We start from the raw sequence: 20,368 nt of genomic DNA, 5'->3' as shown, positions 1-20,368 counted from the left end.
TTTAACTAATTCTGATGCATATTGATGCATCGTGATGAACTCTGATGCGTCAGCGTAGAATAAACCCAACATTTTCACTGTAAAGTAAACGAAATTTACCTGAGGTCTGAGGAAGTCGTGTTGTGGCACCCGCAGCTTGGCAGAGTTCCACAGCCAAGCATGTCGGTGCAGCGGGGCACCGGGCATCACGGCAACGGGGGCATGGCAGTGGGGCAATCTACAGCAGCGAGGGACACAGCAGTGTCGGGGGCATCAACATGGCTCTGTGGGGAAAGAAATAATATTAGACCTGTGGAGTAAGTTAACGGGCATCACGGCAACGGATGCATGGCAGTGGGGTAAACTACAGCAGTGGGGACACAGTATTGTTAAGGACATTTACATTGGTCTGTACAGTGATACATAATGTTAGACTTTCTAAATAATATTAGTTGTATAAGTTTTGTTAAGTTTTAAGTAAAAATCCATGTGTGGAACAATATCGTATTTGGTATTATGCCATTAGGGTGGCGATATAATGGAAACTGGGCCAGTTCAACAACTTTATCACTTAGATATTGCCTACATAATATAAGTAGCAATAAGATTCTTCCAAAAATCTAAACGATCGTTGATCCGAACGATTTTCTTAAATTGATCATCTTTGAGACTCTTAATATGTTGATGGGAAATGTGAATCCATTTTTCACAAATTAGAAACAAAAGAAGTAATATTTTTTTAACATTAATTTTTTGAGTGATATACAGTTTTGTTCTCCAAAATGATATAAAATTTTGTCTAATATCTAATTAGATCCATCAGTGTACTTGAAGTACAAATGTAGGCTACTCCAAACGAGACTCCTTATATCAACAGTGTAAGCAAGGAATGTAATTTAGACCATGTAACGTAAGTACTAGACAATATACAGTTTTAATATTTAAAAAATTAAAAATTTAATGATTTAACACAGATTTAGCACATTTAAAACAATTTTAAATCATTAAATATCCAAATAAATGTGAGGATATAATCAGTATTGCGACAACATGTTTATAGATCAATAGTGTTATGAATGTAGGCTAGTTCCTTTAAATGGATTTCTGGCAAAATTAAAGTCTCAAAATTTTCCAGTCAAGTTATTAAGTTCTTTTTATGCATTTAAAATATGGAAACTTCTCTGAGAATTCAGAGATTACGTTTTAGTTTCTTGGAAAACCAACTGTCTAGAGAAAATAACATACTATAACAGTTTCGTGGAACGTCAATGACAGAACTGTTATGTTTTAAGATCAATCAAGAGTGATTGAAAATTCCTAAACGTGAAGGTGTGCTTGTCATGAATCTTGAGTTAATAAAGGAAAGTAAACTAAAAGGAAACTCGTCAAAGGACTTATTTTCTATGTTTAAATTACTTTAAAAGCTTGTCTCTAACTTATCAGCATGTTTTGACATTAGTAGCACACGTCTTGAGATAGAGTTGATTTTAAATTACCTTGAAACCCAAAAAATTATGATAGATCTTTATCAAATGTAAAGTTTAATTCATATTACCGCTGTAACAAATGTAATACTTTTTATTATCGGGTTTTATTTTTATTATAGTTATTAACGATAAACTTAGACGATCGACAAATAAGTGAAACATAAACCTATTTACATACACAAAACCTCGATCGGGATTTACATTTGTAAACCAAATATCACTTCTTTCTCTCCGAACAATTAACAGACATGGTTTAAAGCTTTTTTTTCGAGAACTAACTTTTTTGTACCAACTAACTGTTTTATTTAAAAATAATGACAAGCTCTAAATCTAATATGTAGTGAACCAGTAAGATTTGGAATGTTCATAAATATTGTCCAAGAGTCCCAAGACACTCTTGCAAATTTTATTTTTCATTATATAATCATGTTTTATTTCATCACGATTTGTCAGTAAAATGAGAATACCCATTTTCAGCTGCCATCTGAAGGCCATATTCTATTGCTTTTAGTTTTTTTTTACAAACGGTCCATTGTTTGATAATTAGTTAAATATGTGCTTTGTGTTTCTGTTCTTTAAGTTCCATTTTTATAGAATTTTTTAACAATCCAGTGAACCAATTACTGTTTGCTACTTTTACAAGGTTCAACAAATTATTTACTTTCGTTATAATTGATAAGATATTTATTATACTTTACAACTAAGAAGAAGATAGTAAACACTTTTTACAACAACTAAAGATAACTCAATGAAGTTGGATAAGGTACTGAAAGACATCCCTTTAACTTAACTTGATATATTCAAGCCACAAACATAAGTATTTTACATCACAGAAGATAAGTTTCTATCAACGTCATTGATGCATCCTGACAACCTACAATGACAACGTTTGTTTTATATTGAAGCCTATATTGTCTTAACGATAAACGTCAGGATCTACATGTTTTGCAATCCGACAAGTTATTGACAGCTCACTCAACAAGTTGATTACTGTTGGCTTCGATAGTATTTTTCAGCCCACTCATATTTTTCATTTAGTATTTTTTAATATAAACGGGTACACTATTTACAAAACAATATTTTAAGCACAAGATCAGAATTAAATGGAAACAATTGCCTTGTAAATAACAAAAGAAGCTACATAAGCATAAAAAACAGGACTGCAACAAAAAATAACAAACAAGACATAAACGTAACAAGTATAGATAATAACAACAACAATATTGAATTGCTAACATAAAAATATTTAATATTCGGATTTCAGACAAATGATGGAATACGATTTTGAAAGCAACATCAACAAATATTCTCTCAAGATTTAACAATAATAAACTATAAGATAACAATACGTAAGACCAATAGAACCATTCATTGGAGATAGTTGGATAAATAGAGCTAGTTTTGTGGGATACGTGCATTACTATATGGCATTAAAGTGTACAGTTTTTAAGGCCTTTAAAAATGTTTAAAAACTATATCTAATAAGCAACTAATTTTCAGAGATAAAAAGGGGTAGATATTTTTTCAGACAGTAAATTTACAAACCACTTTTTTACACTAGATTGTTATGGGTACGTACGAAAGAGTAGAATGTCTTGATTGTATTAGGAGTTTCCATTAACTTGTTGTTTATTCAGAGCCTAATTTTATTGGAGGAAGTGAATCCCTAAAGAAACTTGATTAGCTTGTTCTAAGCCAGTAAGCCTTGAGCTAAGACTTGTGACTTTACTCTGTTAATACTGTAAAAAGTACAACACAGGATTGTTTATATTCTTTAATATATAGTAATATATTAAACTGGTTTGACCTACAGATGAATCATATGTTGTATTTATATGAATAAAAATAATTTTTAAAATAAATTCTAAAATGTTTTGTGTTAAACGATTTCACGTGTTAATATCTTTGGTAATATCGAAACGAAAGCAATTTTCTTAGCTTTTTTACCCTTTGTAGACAGATTCAGAACTTATGATGTGATATGGATTACAGCCATTGGAAAATGTCAAGAATTGAACCTTGGGTGCGCAATTTCCACTGGAAACCACCAGCTTCCTGAACTTTGGAGTACAAGAATCACATACGCATGAACTTTTTAATTTGGCCTCGTAGAATTTGAATATTATTGCTTAATTTTCCATGTTCAAAATATGAAGTTAAAAATCCAAATTTTTATACGTACCAATATTACAGTATGGATAATAATTTATGCTGCCGTAAATGTTTTAGGCATGTTCACACGTATTCAATAATTTAGTTTAGGTAGTAAATATGCCACATTGGTTATAGATTTCTCTCCATTGTTTCCAAAGCGAATAGTAATTTATTTTCTTAGAGTTTTCACATTATCTCCGACAAGTTGACAGTCAATTTTACAATTAGAAAACAATTTCATTGTATTAAAAAATAAACTTTTTTAATCCCGATTTTATTCAAACGATCGGTGAGCATTTATATTCGCTCGGTATCCTTTACTTCCCATAGTATCCTTTTGGATACATATTATTTCTAATTTTTTTACCTCTCTGTAGGTAGAGATTTGAGTCTATACCTCTATGCATTTTGTTTCTAGGCTTATTAGAAAGGGTATTTAATTTTCTTAGTGTTGGCAAGCCTGCAAAAAGAAGAAAAGTATAATTTCAAAGTGATGCAAACCAGGTTGTTGACAAATCTTGAAATTTAAGATGTTCAAGATAAGATTTTTTATGTTTATAATTAGTTAGGGAACTGGGAAAAATTACATTTCACTTCATTGCACCTTTAGCAACTGAAATATACATAGAATTACAGTCTCCTGTTACTTACTTTTTATATATTTGGTATAAAATAACTGAATCCAAATGGATACTATGGGAACACAGAGTATGCTGACAATATTTAAAGAGTCCTCTGTGCTCCCATAGTATCCTTTTGGATACAGGTTATTTTTAATAATAGCTACGGTGAGTCGTCTGTGTTCCCATAGTATCCATATGGATACTGTTTTTCTTTTGTATTTTCTTCGATATAAGTCTGTTTTTTTTAAGTCTGCACAATGATAAATATAGGCCTATAAGTGTTGTAATGCTTGTTTCAGTCCAATATTATTAAAATCATGATGTGTCTTACAGATGAATGACAATGAAGAAATTGACGAGTGGCTTATGATGCCATCTAGTGATATTGTAATATTTTTGTTTACATAATACGCCTATTTGTACTCATTATAAATAAATTTGTTTTAATTGATGAACAAGTAACTTATTCTTCAATTCGATACAACTTCTAAGAAACTTGTATCCATATGGATACCATGGGAGTGTCAAGGCAAAATTAAAATTATTAACTTATGAAAATTAGCGAACATTGGTACTTTAGGTTTCCATGGTATCCATATGGATACATATTTCTAACTTTTATTTCTATGAGGGAAATTAAAAAAAAAACACATGTTAAGCCTTGAAATTAAAAAAATTAAAATAAAATTCACAATAAAAGTTTTTGTTTTTAAATTTCATAATCCCGGGAAGTAAAGGGTTAAGAGTATAAATTTACATCAACATGCTGAATACTGAACGTTACAAAGCTACTTGGACGTTTTGTCACGTTTTCGACCTATATTCATGCTGTTATCAGATTAGATTATAGTTGAAATTGTAACTTTATAACTTTATCAACCAATAAGTTTAGATGACACATTGTTGAGTTTGTTTGGTAAAAAAATTTTCTTAGAGTTTTAGGATTATGAGAAAACTTTGAGTCTTAATCTTATCTTAATAACTATTGAACTATTGGATTATATTTTAGAAAGTCTGTTAAAAATAACTATATCTACGTATAATTTAAAAGTCTTAGACATCCCTAATCTTTTGGAATTTTAAATAGTTTTAGCGAATTTCCCTATAGGGAAGTAGCTATTACCGTAGGTGGCACGGTAGGACCTAGACCCGGGACCGATTTACTTTTTCATTTTGATGTCCCCAGAGGCCAGAAACACCATTCGTTCAAATTTTTATATATTTATATATATATAGACTTATATATATATATATATATATATATATATATATATACGTCCGTGAACGCGATAACTTGAGTAATTTTTGTCCGATTTTGATGAAATTTGGCTTAGAGGTGTAAAGCGGGATAAACTTGAATGAGTTCGCGAACCAGCACGATCGGACCATGGGAACGGGGCTTTACGGGGGGTTTTATGGGGTAAAAATTGGTTTTTTTTTCACTTTTGACCCTCAAAACACAAAATTTCCCGATTTCTCTTTAGACCTTTTTAAGGAGCTTAAAAAAACAAATAATTTAGTATATAAAAGTATTTTTGTTCAATTATTAGTAACGAAGAAAATTTAAAAAATTGTAAATTTAAAATTCCCATGTTATTCTTATGGAGAATATTGTCAAATGTTGTAGTTTGCTTGTTTATGGATATATTTTGATCAAACTTGGCAAATTTATTAATTTTTACTAAGCTATCAATATTTTACTCAAAAACACACTTTATTAGTTTCCTTGTAGCAGCAAACCTAGGTACTCGTTAAACCTAATGTTATTAAAATATATTTAACTGAAAATCAATTCAGACAAATGGAAATTCGCTTAGTCGGCAGGTTTGCTGCGGCGGGGGTATTTAATTTTTAAACACGAGCTAACCATCCCTACAGTCAACTACCCTACAACAAAAGATTGCTTTACCAATATTCATTTAATAGGCCTAATCTTGATGAAAGTTTAAAGTTGTAATTCATAGTTTCACATACAAACAAATTTAAGTATTAGTTGAAAGCCAGTTGAAAGGCAGATAGTCGAGTTACAGGGAATCCTTTCATGGTCATGTTTAAAGGGCTTCTCTTGTGGTGAAACTTTCTGTTAGTTCATCAACACAAACCCAACCCTGCTTCAAAAGAGATTGCAGCTTTAGTGATGCTATTCCATACTGAATGAAACAAACTATGCAGTTTATTTGATTGCCTAATAAATTATAAGCTTAATTTATTACGTCATATTTACCAATTATTTGTAAGCAACTTTTATATGCTTTGTGTGACAAATGCATTAGGTCATATAACTAAAGTGCCTTATGTAAAAAGACTTCCATACAATAATTAAGAATTCTTTCTTTATGTTCAATATAAGTTTTTTTCAACCCAAACTGCCAGCCCTTACTGGAATGAACATTGTATTACATCATAGGTCTTTTTATAATTAACTGCTTTATCAATATAATACATGTTTGTAATTTTTATGAGGAAAAAATAACTCTTAAGTTTGTATATAGGATAAATTAATTAGTTACTTACAGACAATTGAATGTAAATTTTCTATTGCCTTGCATAACGAGCTATTGAATTTTGTTAATGGATTACTCAACTGTATATTTTTAATTATAACCAGGATTCCGTCACAATAAAATACAACGAGGTTTCAGATCTTGTTCACTTCTTAGTTCGTATATAATAATCTCGTTACAATGTAATTACCGAAGTCTAAAGTTTGCCTTTCTGATGGTTATTCAATATGCTCGTAACCAAAGTAAACTTATTCACTACTATAAGCTGACTTTGCTAACTTGAAGTTTATCAAGCTATTCTATAATACTGTAGAACCTATACTACTCACCTACCCGACCCTTAGTCGAGGGAACGTCATCATAGTTACATGGGTAAATCTATTACATGGTATCTTTACCTACAAAATCCAAAACTTTCGTATTCTTCATTTTGTGGTAGTGGTTTTTAAACTTTGTCATCAACTGCTGTAAAGAATGTATTATTTTGTATCTCACTAAATATAATATATGCAGGCAGAATTATCTTTACCTTGTTTAACCACTAAAGTGCATTTTTTAAAGCTACTCTTTAACTTGGAACTTTTAAAAAAGTCTGGTACAAATAATTGCGAAAATATCATTAAATAGGTTATAATGAAAAAAAAAATTTCTATTTGTCATCTTGTTATTCATAAATTTTATAATATATTAACTCTGATGTTTATTATTTCACTGATTTTTACTGATTGGTTGATGTAATAGTGAACTGGTCAGTTTATTGATGAAGTATATATTCACCTATATTAAAGTGAAAATATCGTCATAATTGATAATGAAGACATCGGTCGTTAGAAAAAATATTTTTAAGGAGCTAATAGTGTCAGAGAGTAATTTATAAAGAGGTACTATGCAATTGGGGCAGTTTGGTTTAAGCATATGGCATGAATAGAGAAAGCTTAGTCGGGTCTGTTCAAATAGTTCTATAGTCAAATCTAGGTTATTATGTCAATTTAGTCACCAGACCTTTAGGAATGGAATTTCTTCAGAGTTATTATAGTTAAATGTACATGGAAGCTATGCAACATGTCCCAATTTTATGTAAAAAGATGTTTGCGTTTTTTTTTTTATGTTAATATGATAACCAAAGCTAAATATAATATGAAATAAATTATGTAAAAGTATGCAGTTATTTTTTTGTTTAATTTTGTTTTTACTTTGTCGACTCGTGTTCTGCTAGTGGGATCACTGTTCAATAACTGATCCCTAGGGTGGTCTATAGTTCAAGATTGAGGTCTCAGAGGACCAATGGAAAGAACGTTGACCCTCATCCCCATGACTCCTTAAAAAGTATATTCATAAAAGTAAAAACTGTGTTTACAAACTATCTTCTATTTACCGTTTAGTCATTGTCGACTTAGTAATTTATTTTACATTATACTACACAGAAACAGGTACTTTTCCGTCCGTATTGATAGGCTGGAAAGTTGCCCTTTGCCGTGTCTACACAAGGTAAAGTAACGTAATTTACTTTTTTTACCGTGCACTTAGTCAGCTGATGAAATAAACCACTAATCGCAACGGCCTACTTTATTTTCTTAAATATAAAATATTATAATTTATTTTATGTCTTAAATAAATTGTGTTATGAGTTTGAATTGTACTAATTTTTCGGTGTAGTATGATGTTCATTATATGTGATCATCATATGTGATCATACGCTACTCGCCCGGTAAGACTTTTTTATGCCCAACCTTTACATCCTAGGACACTAGTTCTAGCCCCGAAAATTTTTCACATTGCTACAGGCTAGTGCTAGAGAGTTGTGGCATTATCTTCCATTGGTGATTGTCGGGATTTGAACTCGGGACCTCGGACACCGAAGCCCCACGCTCTTGACCAGCTTGCCCCCTTTTTATAACGTACTAGCTGTAACCCGCGGGCTTTGCCCCGTTTAACTTTCTTAATTTTCAAGATTATCTCGTTCGCATGGCTCAATCACGTCCTGGTTGAAGTTTGTTCGCTACGCTCACTCACCTTTAGGTTGGAGCTCGTTCGCTACGCTCACTCACCTTTAGGTTGGAGCTCGTTCGCTGCGCTCACTTGCCTCCAGGTTGAAGTTCGTTCGCTACGCTCACTCACCTTTTGGTTGCAAATTAGCTGTTGTCATAAATGTAAAAGAAATAATAGTGCTGCACCCTGTTGGTAATCCTTGTAACTTTAATGCTATTGAACATCATAGAACAGAACCAACTTGTTTAATTGAAACAGCTGTTAAGATTCAATAATTCCATTTCTCATAAGGATAACATGGGAAACTCCAGAGCCACTGGGGCGGAGCCCGAAAGGATTTTTGAAATAAGAATATGCCTATATGTTAATCGGGAATGTGAGCTATCATCATGCCAAATTTCAGCCCAATCCGACCAGTATTTTTCGAGTTTACTTTTCCCATACACACATACACACATACAGCAACCACCTCTTTTTTATAATAGTATAGACATAGCGATAAAACAACTGTTAGGTTACTTCAAAACTTGCATGGTTTCTTATGTTCCAAGTTTTTCTAGAGGTAAAGGTAGGCTTGGCTAAAAATCTAAGAAACAACAGTCAGCCACACCCTCCAAAACTCTGCGTGTCATGCAACGGTTTGCTGAGTCTTTCAATTGCTGCGATATAAAATGAAACTACCACTTGAAACAAGTTGTTGTTGCTCACTTTGGTCTTATGTGGACAGAATAACTAACAGGTAGCCTAGCATGATATTTTTATCTTTCAACAATACCATAGTTGTATTTTTTAAATTACCTTGAACTGAATTAGTTTAGTATTTAAAATACAGTAATCTAAGGAAACTAGATTTTAGTAGTAGTTAATTTATTTCTGGTGTAAGTACTAGTAATTATTTTCAATGTTTAAATTGAGAAAATAATCAAATATTTTATTCAGTTACTTTTAATATGAAATCCACTGAATTAATGGCCAATATTTCCGAACTATAGTCACAATATAGGTTAAAAAGATGTACTGAGTTTTATAGAATATAAAATATCACACAGAGCACCATTAAAAATAACTTCAACTACTAGTAACAACAATAAATATGTAATAATCTAATGGGACGGTTCACCTTTAGCTTAGGTCTATGAAAAATACAGTAAATTTAATTTTTATCTCAGTTTTAACGTAAAAGTTCCATCTCGTCAATACTACAATAATATAAATCGATACAAGGATGAACTTATATATTTCTTTAATCAACATGTCGTCTGGTCTTTTACATGAATGCAATAGTAAGTGTCTATTTAATGGAAATTGAATATTTATTAATATATCATATCCTCTTAAAATTATAGAGAATTTACATATACAGAAAGAAGTAGGAGGGGTTTTAAAAAGCTATATTTAAACTCTATATTTAATCGTTAATACCACACGAACTAAAACATGATAAACTAACTTTGACTAACTTGATAACTTGATAGTGTATAACTTGATAAAGTTATACATTTGTATTATCAGTCATAATTGACTCTCTTTCACATCCCCAAGACAAACATAAAGCATAGTATTGGGTCGTGGGGGGGGGGGGTGAGAGGGCTCCCGCCTCACTCGTAAACGTCACATATATAATAACAAACGGCTGTAATATCCTGGTGTGTGTCTTCTTCAGCTAACATGGCGAGGGTGGACAAGATGCTATTGGTTACCCTCCAAGTGAACGTGATGTTTTGACATTGTTTTCTTATATATTGAATTTTTGTCCTACCTTAGATAATATATTTTACAAGTAGTGCTTACAGATTGGCATTTATTACAAGTGTTGTTTACAGTACTTTGTACACTGTTATGTTCCAAACAGGTTTATACGTTTAACAACCAATAGTGAAGGGTAACAAATAATTTGCAAAATCTTTAAGCTAATATGGATTTTAATTTGAAACAAACCACTTTAGATATTTATATGAGATACAGTGCTGTAAGGGAAGAATATTTTTGTTCTTAGTTTTTTAGGAATTGTAGCATTAATAGTAGGTCGTAATTTAATCTAATGTAGCATGTAGCTGTTTCATGTTAACAGATGAAAATTACCACAATAAGTTTTCCGTCAAAAGACATATTGACCTATGTTTAACCTTTACTCAGAAATAATTTGTTGTAACATCATTGTCAGGTTTAATTTAACTTAATGACGGGCAATAAAAACAATCGTATTAACTAAAGAGGTTGAGTATCAAAATCGTAGACTTTTTCAAATTTTTGTACCAGCCTACTTAAGTTTAATGTTTCCAGCTTTTTGACCTGCAGGTATTTGAAAAATTAATCATATTCTACGATAGTAAATTTAATACATGTTTTAAGTGGGACTTAAGAGCATGATGCTTCTCCAGAACTAAAAACTAATATTCTACATCACATAAAAATGAATTTCAAACGTACATCTCTTTGTTAGTCTGGTGTATTTAATTAAAACATTTCTCGAAATATTTATACTTAAAAAAAAGTAAAATGAATACAGAATTTTTATGATGTATTTTTGTCTTTTTTTAAACAAGGACGACTGGCTTCAAACAAGAGAAGAAAAAGACCAGTTAAAACAAAAGGACTCCATTTTCTATTGAGCAAAGAGCTACTGTTACTTGATACAGACTTCTTGGAATCGCACCTCAGTGACTGTCTATTGCTGGTGGTGTTTTACTTTTATCTCTACCACACACGATGAGAGAAAAATTGTTGATTTATTGTTTGAACACACGTTAAGGAACAAATAAGGATATGAATTGATATATTATACAGTAAATAATTAAAGTATAATCTAAACTATAATACATGTAGTTTAACCTGTTGAAACTTAGTCAAACATTAAAGAGACCAATGGGTGATTACGGTTTTTTCAGAAGTATGAAATGCTACAATGGTTTTAGTCAAATAATAATTTTCGTTTCTCAAGATGAGGAAAAACATATATTTTGTTAACTTTTAAATATTTTTTCGCAATCTAGAAATTGTTTTTATTTTTATTTCCAGATAATAATTAAAATCCGTTTGAGAGACAGTAAGATTGGTCCAAAACTAAATAGGTATATTCTTTTTTTTATATTGTTCAAAATGTTATAGATATTAAAGTAAAAATTAACTGTACAACATCATTTTATAAATTAAAACTGTGAAAGACATTTTTGCAAAGCACGTGTTTTTTACGTAATATTGGACGCCGATAAGATCATTTTGTAATTTTTTAGAACATTTTAAAGTATAACACTTGTTATGAGAATATTTGTACCCACGCCTCTCCAGATAATTTTTATCAATTAAACATTCTAAGGTTTATGGTTTATATAATATTCATAAGAATGCTCATGTTTTTAATTAGAACAGTTTTGTTACTATGTAAAGTACAGATGTCCAACGCTCCAACGCATGGATTTAATTCATTATCTCATAACTTATTCTATAAATTTCATGTTAAATGTACATAAGAATATATCAACCCTAAAAAGCTCTATTTAGTTCATACAGGAAGATGATGAGTATAAATAAATAAACAATTCAACTATACCTATTTTAAATTTCCTTCAGTCAGTATAGTATAATCTTCGTGAATACAATTTATTTATGACTATAATGAATGTAAACATCATGTATATTTCATTTTTGCAACCAAGGAAATGTGCGAATAAGGAACTAGAACAAACACGGATACAAGGAATTGTTGGGATGGAATGGATAAGATACGCAATCACTGAACAGGAAAATCAGATTGCTTAGTGTTACACAACAACGCACCATGTAGATATGAATGTAAGTAACAAAAACAAATATTTTATTTTACAAACTCATATCTAAAAAAAATAAAGAAAGAATTTTACATAAAATACAAAGGCACTTAATCGTATTCAATACTTCAATCAAAACATGACGATTGACAGCTTCGACCATTACAAAAGCATGTGCACAGACAAGAGCCTTTTGCAAAAATAAAACATATACTCGGGTGCTGGAGCCCTGGAACCCATAAACAAATGTTTTTTTTTTTTTTTTTAGTATGCATTTCCTGTAATTATATCTCACAATTCTTTTTACTTAAAAAGACCCAAGATACTAAAGTAGAGGCTATCCAGACGATGGAAAAATATTAGTTAAAGGTTTTTACTATAGATGATGTTTTTTATGTTACCCTGAAGCTAAAGAGGGTGTTAAAAAAGGTGGGGACATAATTTATGTACTGATTCCTTTGGTCAAAATAAAGATAAAATCAAGGGTAATTTTTTTTGCAAAATCGCTTTGTTAACCAGATATCCGCCATTTTGTATTTTTTACACGAACATTTTTCTCTTTGAAACTTTTTTACCCGATCTTTATGAAACTTGGTATGTATTTAGAAGTGGCGGAAATTGGTTATCATTTTAATTTTTTTACTCAAATTACTATAAATAGCTGATTTTATGAAATAAAAAATAACAAGAACACTTTTATTTAGGAATTCTAATTCCCTATCAAATGATACTAAGTAAAAAAAATCGAATAAGAAATAGCTGAAAATTACGATTTTTAGTTGTAAAATTGGGTAGAATAAGGTTAACTTAGTCAGGTTCGCCCCATTTTATAACTAAAAATCGTAATATTTTTTAGCTATTTCTTATTCGACTTTTTTGAGCTTGGTATGATAGGGAACTAAAATTGCTAAGTAAAAGAGCGTTAACATTTTCTCATAAAATCTGCCTTATTTTTATTATAGTTTTAAAAATTAAAATGGCCACCATTTTAAATTTTCAAGTTGAATTAAGATGAATTGTGTTTCGCAAATGGGTCTCTTTTACCTTAACATACATACAAAGTTTCATAAAGATGGGTTGAAATATTTCAAATAAAAATGTTTATGTTAAAAATATTAAATGGCGGATATCTAATTAATGAAGAAAAAATTTTAGTCTAGATTATATCTTTATTTTGACCCAAGGAATCACTACGTAAATTATGTCCCCATCTTTTTTTAACACCCTGTATGGTAATTTATTTTTACGTCTTGTAATCTGTAATATAACGAAGGTCAGTTTTTTCCCAATTGGTACAACCTTAAATTTTAATCATTTAATAATAATAAATAGATCATTCACAATCGGAATACATTCTTTTCGAATCCGTATATTACTAGTCTGAAAACCCTTCTTGATTATACTAGTCTCTTCATCATTTAAAAGCTAAATCTGCCATTGTTATTACAACATTTTTAACAACAATGCACTATTGTGAGGAATTATTAGGGTTAAGATAAGAAACATCTTTATTGGTAAACATGTCATGTTTGATGATCAATTTCATAATTGTCATTTTTATTGTAAAGCTAAAAAAATAAATTAATACAAAATGATCCCAAAATAGAGTAGTATATTACCTGAATACATCCCAGGGCTGTGTGTTGTATGGATGTATTCAATGTGTGATTAGGTGTCCGTTTTGATAAATACCAGTGATCAATCCATGTTAGCAAACAGATAACTCACTGTTCAGCTGCCTGTGTCTGATAGGTTGATTGGATCAGTATTTAAACTCAATTTTGATCGAGTTTATGCAATGGTGAACGAGTCTTAACACTGATGAGGATTTACATATAGATGATTCCCAGCTAATCAGCAACAAGCTGATCCATTGGATGAATCAGCTGGTTTAACGGATACGTGTTTAATCAAGTTTGATTACAGAGCTTGTATGTACCAGTTTTATATTTTTTAGGGTTTGAAAACTTAGACATATAGCACTCTTCGGGTTAACGACGTATTTTGATGTGCTTCCCATGTATATTTTTTACTATCAAAGAGGTGATTTATGTGTTCCCTTTCTGGTTGATTTTTTAAGTGCGCTTTTCCTGTGCCATAGACCAGCGGTAATAAGTTTTTTCAATTTACATCTATGTTTATCTTTAAAAACAATCTGGAATTCTCTTACTGCAATCAACTTGTGAATGTTTCTTACAGTTTGCTTAATGTTTGTATGGCTGTGAGGATATGTGTATTTCAAAATCTCAGCTTCTACATCTCCCGGATTAATTTATCTTCGGTTTTTAGCGAATATCCCTACAGGGAAGGGTTATTACCGTATGTCTCATGGTAAGACCTAGGCCCGGGGCCAAATTAACTTTTTAATTTTGATGCCCCCAGATGCCAAAAACACTATCCTTTCAAAATGTTGTATATGTATATATATATATATATCAGAAATCAGAAATCTTTATCGTTTCATATATTGTGTTAAAAAGCTTACACAAAGAGTAAACTAAGAATGACTTAGATCAACTAACTTCACACTTGTGAATTATTTAACTATGAAAAATTGAAACTATGACCACATATATGTGTCCAAAAACACGATAACTCGAGTAATTTTCGTCCGATTAAAATTAAATATGTCTTGAAGGCCAAGGCTGGGATAAACTTAAATGAGTTCACGAACGAGCATTATCGGACCATGGGAACGGGGTTTTGTAGGGTAAATATTGTTTTTTTTCTAATTTTTGACTCTCAAAACATTTCCCAATTTATCTCTAGACCACTTTGAAGAGTGAAAAAGCAAATAATTCATATTGCGAAGAAATTTTAAAAAGTGTAAACAAAATTTAAAAAATCCCCATGTTATTCTTATGGAGAATATTGTAAACTGTTGTAGTTATATATTTTTATATTATATTTTAATCAATCTTAGTAAATTTACTTATTTTATACTAAACTATTAATATTCTATTAAGGACACACTTTATTAGCCTCCCTGTAGCAGCACACCTTGGTACTTGTTAAACTAATGTTATTTAAATAGAATTAATTGAAAATCAAATCAGGCAAATGGAAATTCGCTGATTTTTACTTGTATATTTATATATTTATCATCCACGTACATTTAGATACACAGTAAAGCTCTAGTTATACTGGTTTCAACTGGATGTAAGTGGAATATACAGTCTGGACAAGTCTGTAGGAGTATGATACGGTATCTGCTTGTTTGTATGGCACTCGATACCTGCCAAACTGCTTTGGCACATGATACAGTTATAAGCCTTCAGTAATGGCTATTGGGGCTCAATTGGTTGCCAAACAATAAAGTATCAATGGTTGGATGAAATTTAAAATTATTTCTTCTTTATTCTGGATGATTCTAAGCTTTCATTAATATAAATCTATATCATTACCTTGAATATGTAAGAAGAAAGAAAATATTACAAAACTAGGCAATTTTTTTATTAAAATTGTTTTCGTATAAATTGTAATCTTCTACTACTTTTAGGAAAGTGGTTTAGCCAAAAGTATTTGTTTTCGAAAACTAATAATACATTAAGATTTTTTTTATCTTCGTTAATATTTAAACAGTCTTGAAAGTAATGGAAGAAAATCAACACGAGAAAGTTATTGCTTTTATTTATCAAAGGACATATATGAATCTGTCACATTTATACGTTTATTAATTATTATAAAAAATAAACTATCAACACACTTTTTAACAAATCATTTAAATAAGTATTAAATTGAACAGTATATGTTATCTATTCTGAGAAGAATCTTAAATAGTAAAACTTATGTTTATAAAATATTCCACGTGTATAGACGGTTTACATTTTCCTTAATAAAAAAAAAAAAAAAAAAAAAACTATCAGGTTTATGGTAAATCTTACTCCTAATAGATTGCATATTTATACTAGTAACTGAATAAGTAGTTTGAAAAATAAAGATTAAATATAAATGTGAAATCTGACACATAACTATACGTTTAACTTTAATTCTTAAACAACACAGGAATTTCTTACTGTTTATATAAAGGTGTGCCATATTTGAAGACAAATCTTGACTCACCAACGATTTATTGGAGTGAATAGAAAAGACACAAGTTATAAGAATGATTGCAGGGTATTACAATCTCTTGATGACTAGTCCCGGTAAGTACAATAAGATAAAAGGTTCATTCGAATAAGTTTCATTTCCCTATAATTCACAGTTTTCAACAATGGGCCAATTACTTTGGAGACCTTTGAACTTTATATCCGGTGATTCTACTTTGTCCAGTCTTAGGTTAGGGGGGATTTGACTTAAAGTTCCTTCTCCCAAAACAATCTTTTTCCTTTTTGCGACGATCACTTCGTGTAAATAATAGTTTTGGATGCCACTGACCTAAGCGTAACTACTCTACGCTTATTAATGTAGAGTCTTTAACAATTTTCAAAGTAACAGTAATCCTATTTTTTTTTATTTAAACTTTGATGTATACAGGAGTACCATTATTTATCTATATTTACATTGTATTGCTCTTCAAATCAATTTTAAACCCATCGATTTCCCATGTTTTTATGAGTTGATTTCTTGATTGGCACAAAACATCCGTTTGGTTTACCCAACAGAGTTTTCCCAGTGCCAAAAGAATATGTTCCTATGACTAAGGTGCATGTAGCACCAAAATTTATTTTAGCGCTAAAACAATTCTTCTTCATTATTTCTACATCATTACACAACAACTAACGACCATCCTTCTTTAGCAAAACATCTTTACTGAAAACCACATAAACTAGGATCATAATACTACAATTAGGTATTCCCTCAATCAGATTTCATTGAGTTAAAAGATGCAATTATATAATTGGCTATTAACTCAAATAAAGTTGATAACTAGATTCTATTTTAAAATATAAAAATTATACTATTGAAAAAGAAATGACACGAATTAATTAGGTAGTGTAATAAACGGCTTAAGTTAGTTTTTACTTCCATCAGCTCAAAATATTTTAATGACAGTAAGTAATTCTAGATATCAATTATTTCAATGTGGTAATTTCTCAAGATTTTTATTCAAGCTTAAAAAACGTAAGTCTATGAACAATGGTAACGGATAATTAAATCTGAAGCAGTGACTATTGTGGAGTTAACTTGGTGCCAACTTTTACTAGACACTGAATACACAACAGACTTGAATGAGTACAATGTATGAGTTTGAATACAATGAGACTAGACTACATTACACAGTGAGATGAGGTACAGTCAGCTCATTGTTACACTTCTACAGTAGCCTATTCTACATTTGACCAAGAGTAGTCTATTGAATATGTAACTCTTATATATTGGTTTTTTATGAACGAATTATATTTAATCGTTTCATATAAAAATGTATGTATATTATGATATAGTACCTGAGACCGAGTCATTGGCAGGAAACGTTCGGTAGATTTGTATATTTTATTTCCATTGTACCCCTATATTGAGTATAATCTTCGGTGCAATCTTTACTCAATAACAATTACTGATGTTTTACCTTTTGTACTGTGTTTAGTAATTTGTTAGTTGTGGATGGATTATTATAAACACTTTTTACTTGATATTTTGTACGACCATCATGGTACTTGGCAACCCGTAAGGTCAATGTAAAAAAAATGTTGCCTTATTTCATTTATTACGTAGTTAGATTTTTTGGCAGTTTTAACTGCAGTAATCACGTTTTTAGGCCAGATGTAAATTATTTACAACATATGAAGGAAATCGTCGAAGCCATTTTCGATGTCTTTGGTGCTCATATAAGAGTATAGCGTAGGATTGTGTACTGAGTACGGATATATATTAAATAAGGGGATTCGCCACTACGTGAAATTTCAATGTTGCGGAAAACCGCGTTTGAATAAGAAGGTGTCCTATGATCTTGTAGTTATCGTAAAGAGCGAAACCCCTTGGTTATAACATATAATAACATTCTTACATGGATTATATCATACTTTTTGGATGTAATAGGGTCCAATGTACAAAGAAATGCAAAAAAATATTTTTACAATTTTTCATGATTTTTACCTATTTTCAGTGGCGAATCCCCTTAAATACTGAATAGTTTCTCAGTTCATTTAAACCAGTTAAGTCCGTGTTTTATAGTATTTTTTATAAGTATGTTTAAACGGGTTGAGAGAGCTGCTTACAGTTTATTTAGTTTATCAGTTTCTGAAATTGGTCCAGTTTATTTGGTGCGAACTCGGAAAGTATGTACAAAAACGGTGTATAGTTTAAAATAAGTTGCCCTTTTAGTTTGGCATAAAATTTAGAAGGTACTATGATAGTAAATAACAAAGAAAATGGCACGACTACTTTTAAACATCAATTTACAGCGATCAATGAGTTTCAGATTTTGAAATTGTTTTAAATAACTTGTTTTAACACGAAACGGTCTTCCTGCAAAAAATATTTACAAATGACGAAAATACGTATAAAATGCCGTATTAAAAATTTTATAATTATATTTAGTGAAATTATAATATTAACAGGATATTATAACTGTTGTGAATAGATCGAATACGCTGCCCATAGTCCTACTCGTAGATATGCTATAAAAGCAATTCCAATGTTCCTAATGAAAACTTGGCATAGTGTGCTACAATTAAAAATGTAAAATAACTTTTTATGTGATATTTATTTTAAAATGTTGAAGTATCTAACGATATAAAATCCGGAGACTAAAACAGACAATGTAAGTTAGGAATAAAATGTAATGCCCTGCAGTAAGGACTCCCTTTTTATGCATGTCCAACATTTTTGTTGTACAAGTTGAATGTACAAGGCTTTATATGGGTGAAACAGTAACAAGCAATACCTTTCGTGAGAGTAAAGTAAATTCCATGAAATGCAAGTAATTCCATGTAAAGTAAAAAAACTTGGTAAATATTATCGCTATGTTGGATAAAAGTTGAAAATATTTTAATCGACAATGTCACGAAAAAAAATCTAAAATGATTTTTTTTTACCAGGAACAAGATTAAACTTTCTTAAATACGTAGTTTTATCTCAATTTGCGTGCATACATTGTTTTATACTGACTGCCAAACACTCCGTATATATGAATGCTAAACCGCCATTTTCTAATACTTGTAAAGTAAATACAACTGTACAAGTATCTTTCGGTTCTAAAATATAGCAAAAGAGCTGCTTAATTTTGTTTTAAATTTTAATCATAATGTCTTGATGGTTGAGAGCCTTAGGCTGATAACACAGAAATCGCTGGTTCACCTTTTAGCTTATCGCTGATATCACCTCTGACTTTCCTACGTGATTGTACCGTGACTATAGCATAGACAAAGTTCATCGGTGGCAGCCAATTTATTCTAAAGTAAAATTCGAAGTAAAATTTACAAACGCTTTTAGAAATAATTTTTCCTAACGAGTTTCCTTTGAGAGGAAGGAACCTTGTCAATAATGAAGTGCCTTTGTTTTGACGCATAATGCGTTCTTTGCACTTTATACACCCTCACTCCCTACACTTGGTTTTGTACACACCCTTGTAGACTCCCAATCTTTAAGGTATCTCCGTGCGAGAATCAGTTTTATATTTGACTATATCATTTACAATAGTTATTTGTGTAACTAGTGTGTGAAGTGGCACTTTCCGCTGGTGTTGCTCATTATATTTTTCCTACAGTTATTACAAAGCATAGAAATAATTAGTCTTTCAAACACTAAGCAACACGCTTTTAGGTTAGGGTTAAATGCAAGCGTTGGACGAAATGGGTAACACTGCAACAGCTGATCGTAGTCGTAGTATCTGTCGTAATGTTGTCAACTTATTTTAAAACGTACATGTATTACGTGCCTATTAAAACCACACTGATGTTGTTTGGTTGAAATACTGGAGTGTG

The 20,368-nt window shown here is 30.8% G+C and overlaps 1 protein-coding gene across 1 annotated transcript in view; it reads right to left on the bottom strand.

Moving 5' to 3' along the window:
• The window catches only part of LOC128990625 (serine/threonine-protein phosphatase rdgC-like), a 76,635-nt gene that overhangs the window by 26,887 nt on the left and 29,380 nt on the right, over positions 1 to 20,368 (bottom strand). Inside the window, exon 2 of the mRNA XM_054413098.1 lies at positions 100 to 263. Within this exon, the coding sequence (XP_054269073.1) occupies positions 100 to 161 (62 nt within the window). The 5' untranslated portion in view covers positions 162 to 263. The remainder of the gene's footprint in view (positions 1 to 99; positions 264 to 20,368) is intronic.

Source organism: Macrosteles quadrilineatus, unplaced genomic scaffold (assembly GCF_028750875.1).
Source record: "Macrosteles quadrilineatus isolate MER2022 unplaced genomic scaffold, UCM_ALF_1.0 Scaffold_3__2_contigs__length_128488019, whole genome shotgun sequence".
Classification (NCBI taxonomy): domain Eukaryota; kingdom Metazoa; phylum Arthropoda; class Insecta; order Hemiptera; family Cicadellidae; genus Macrosteles; species Macrosteles quadrilineatus.
The sequence above is the reverse complement of the archived record's forward strand: the minus strand, read 5'-3'. Positions and strand labels throughout refer to the sequence as shown.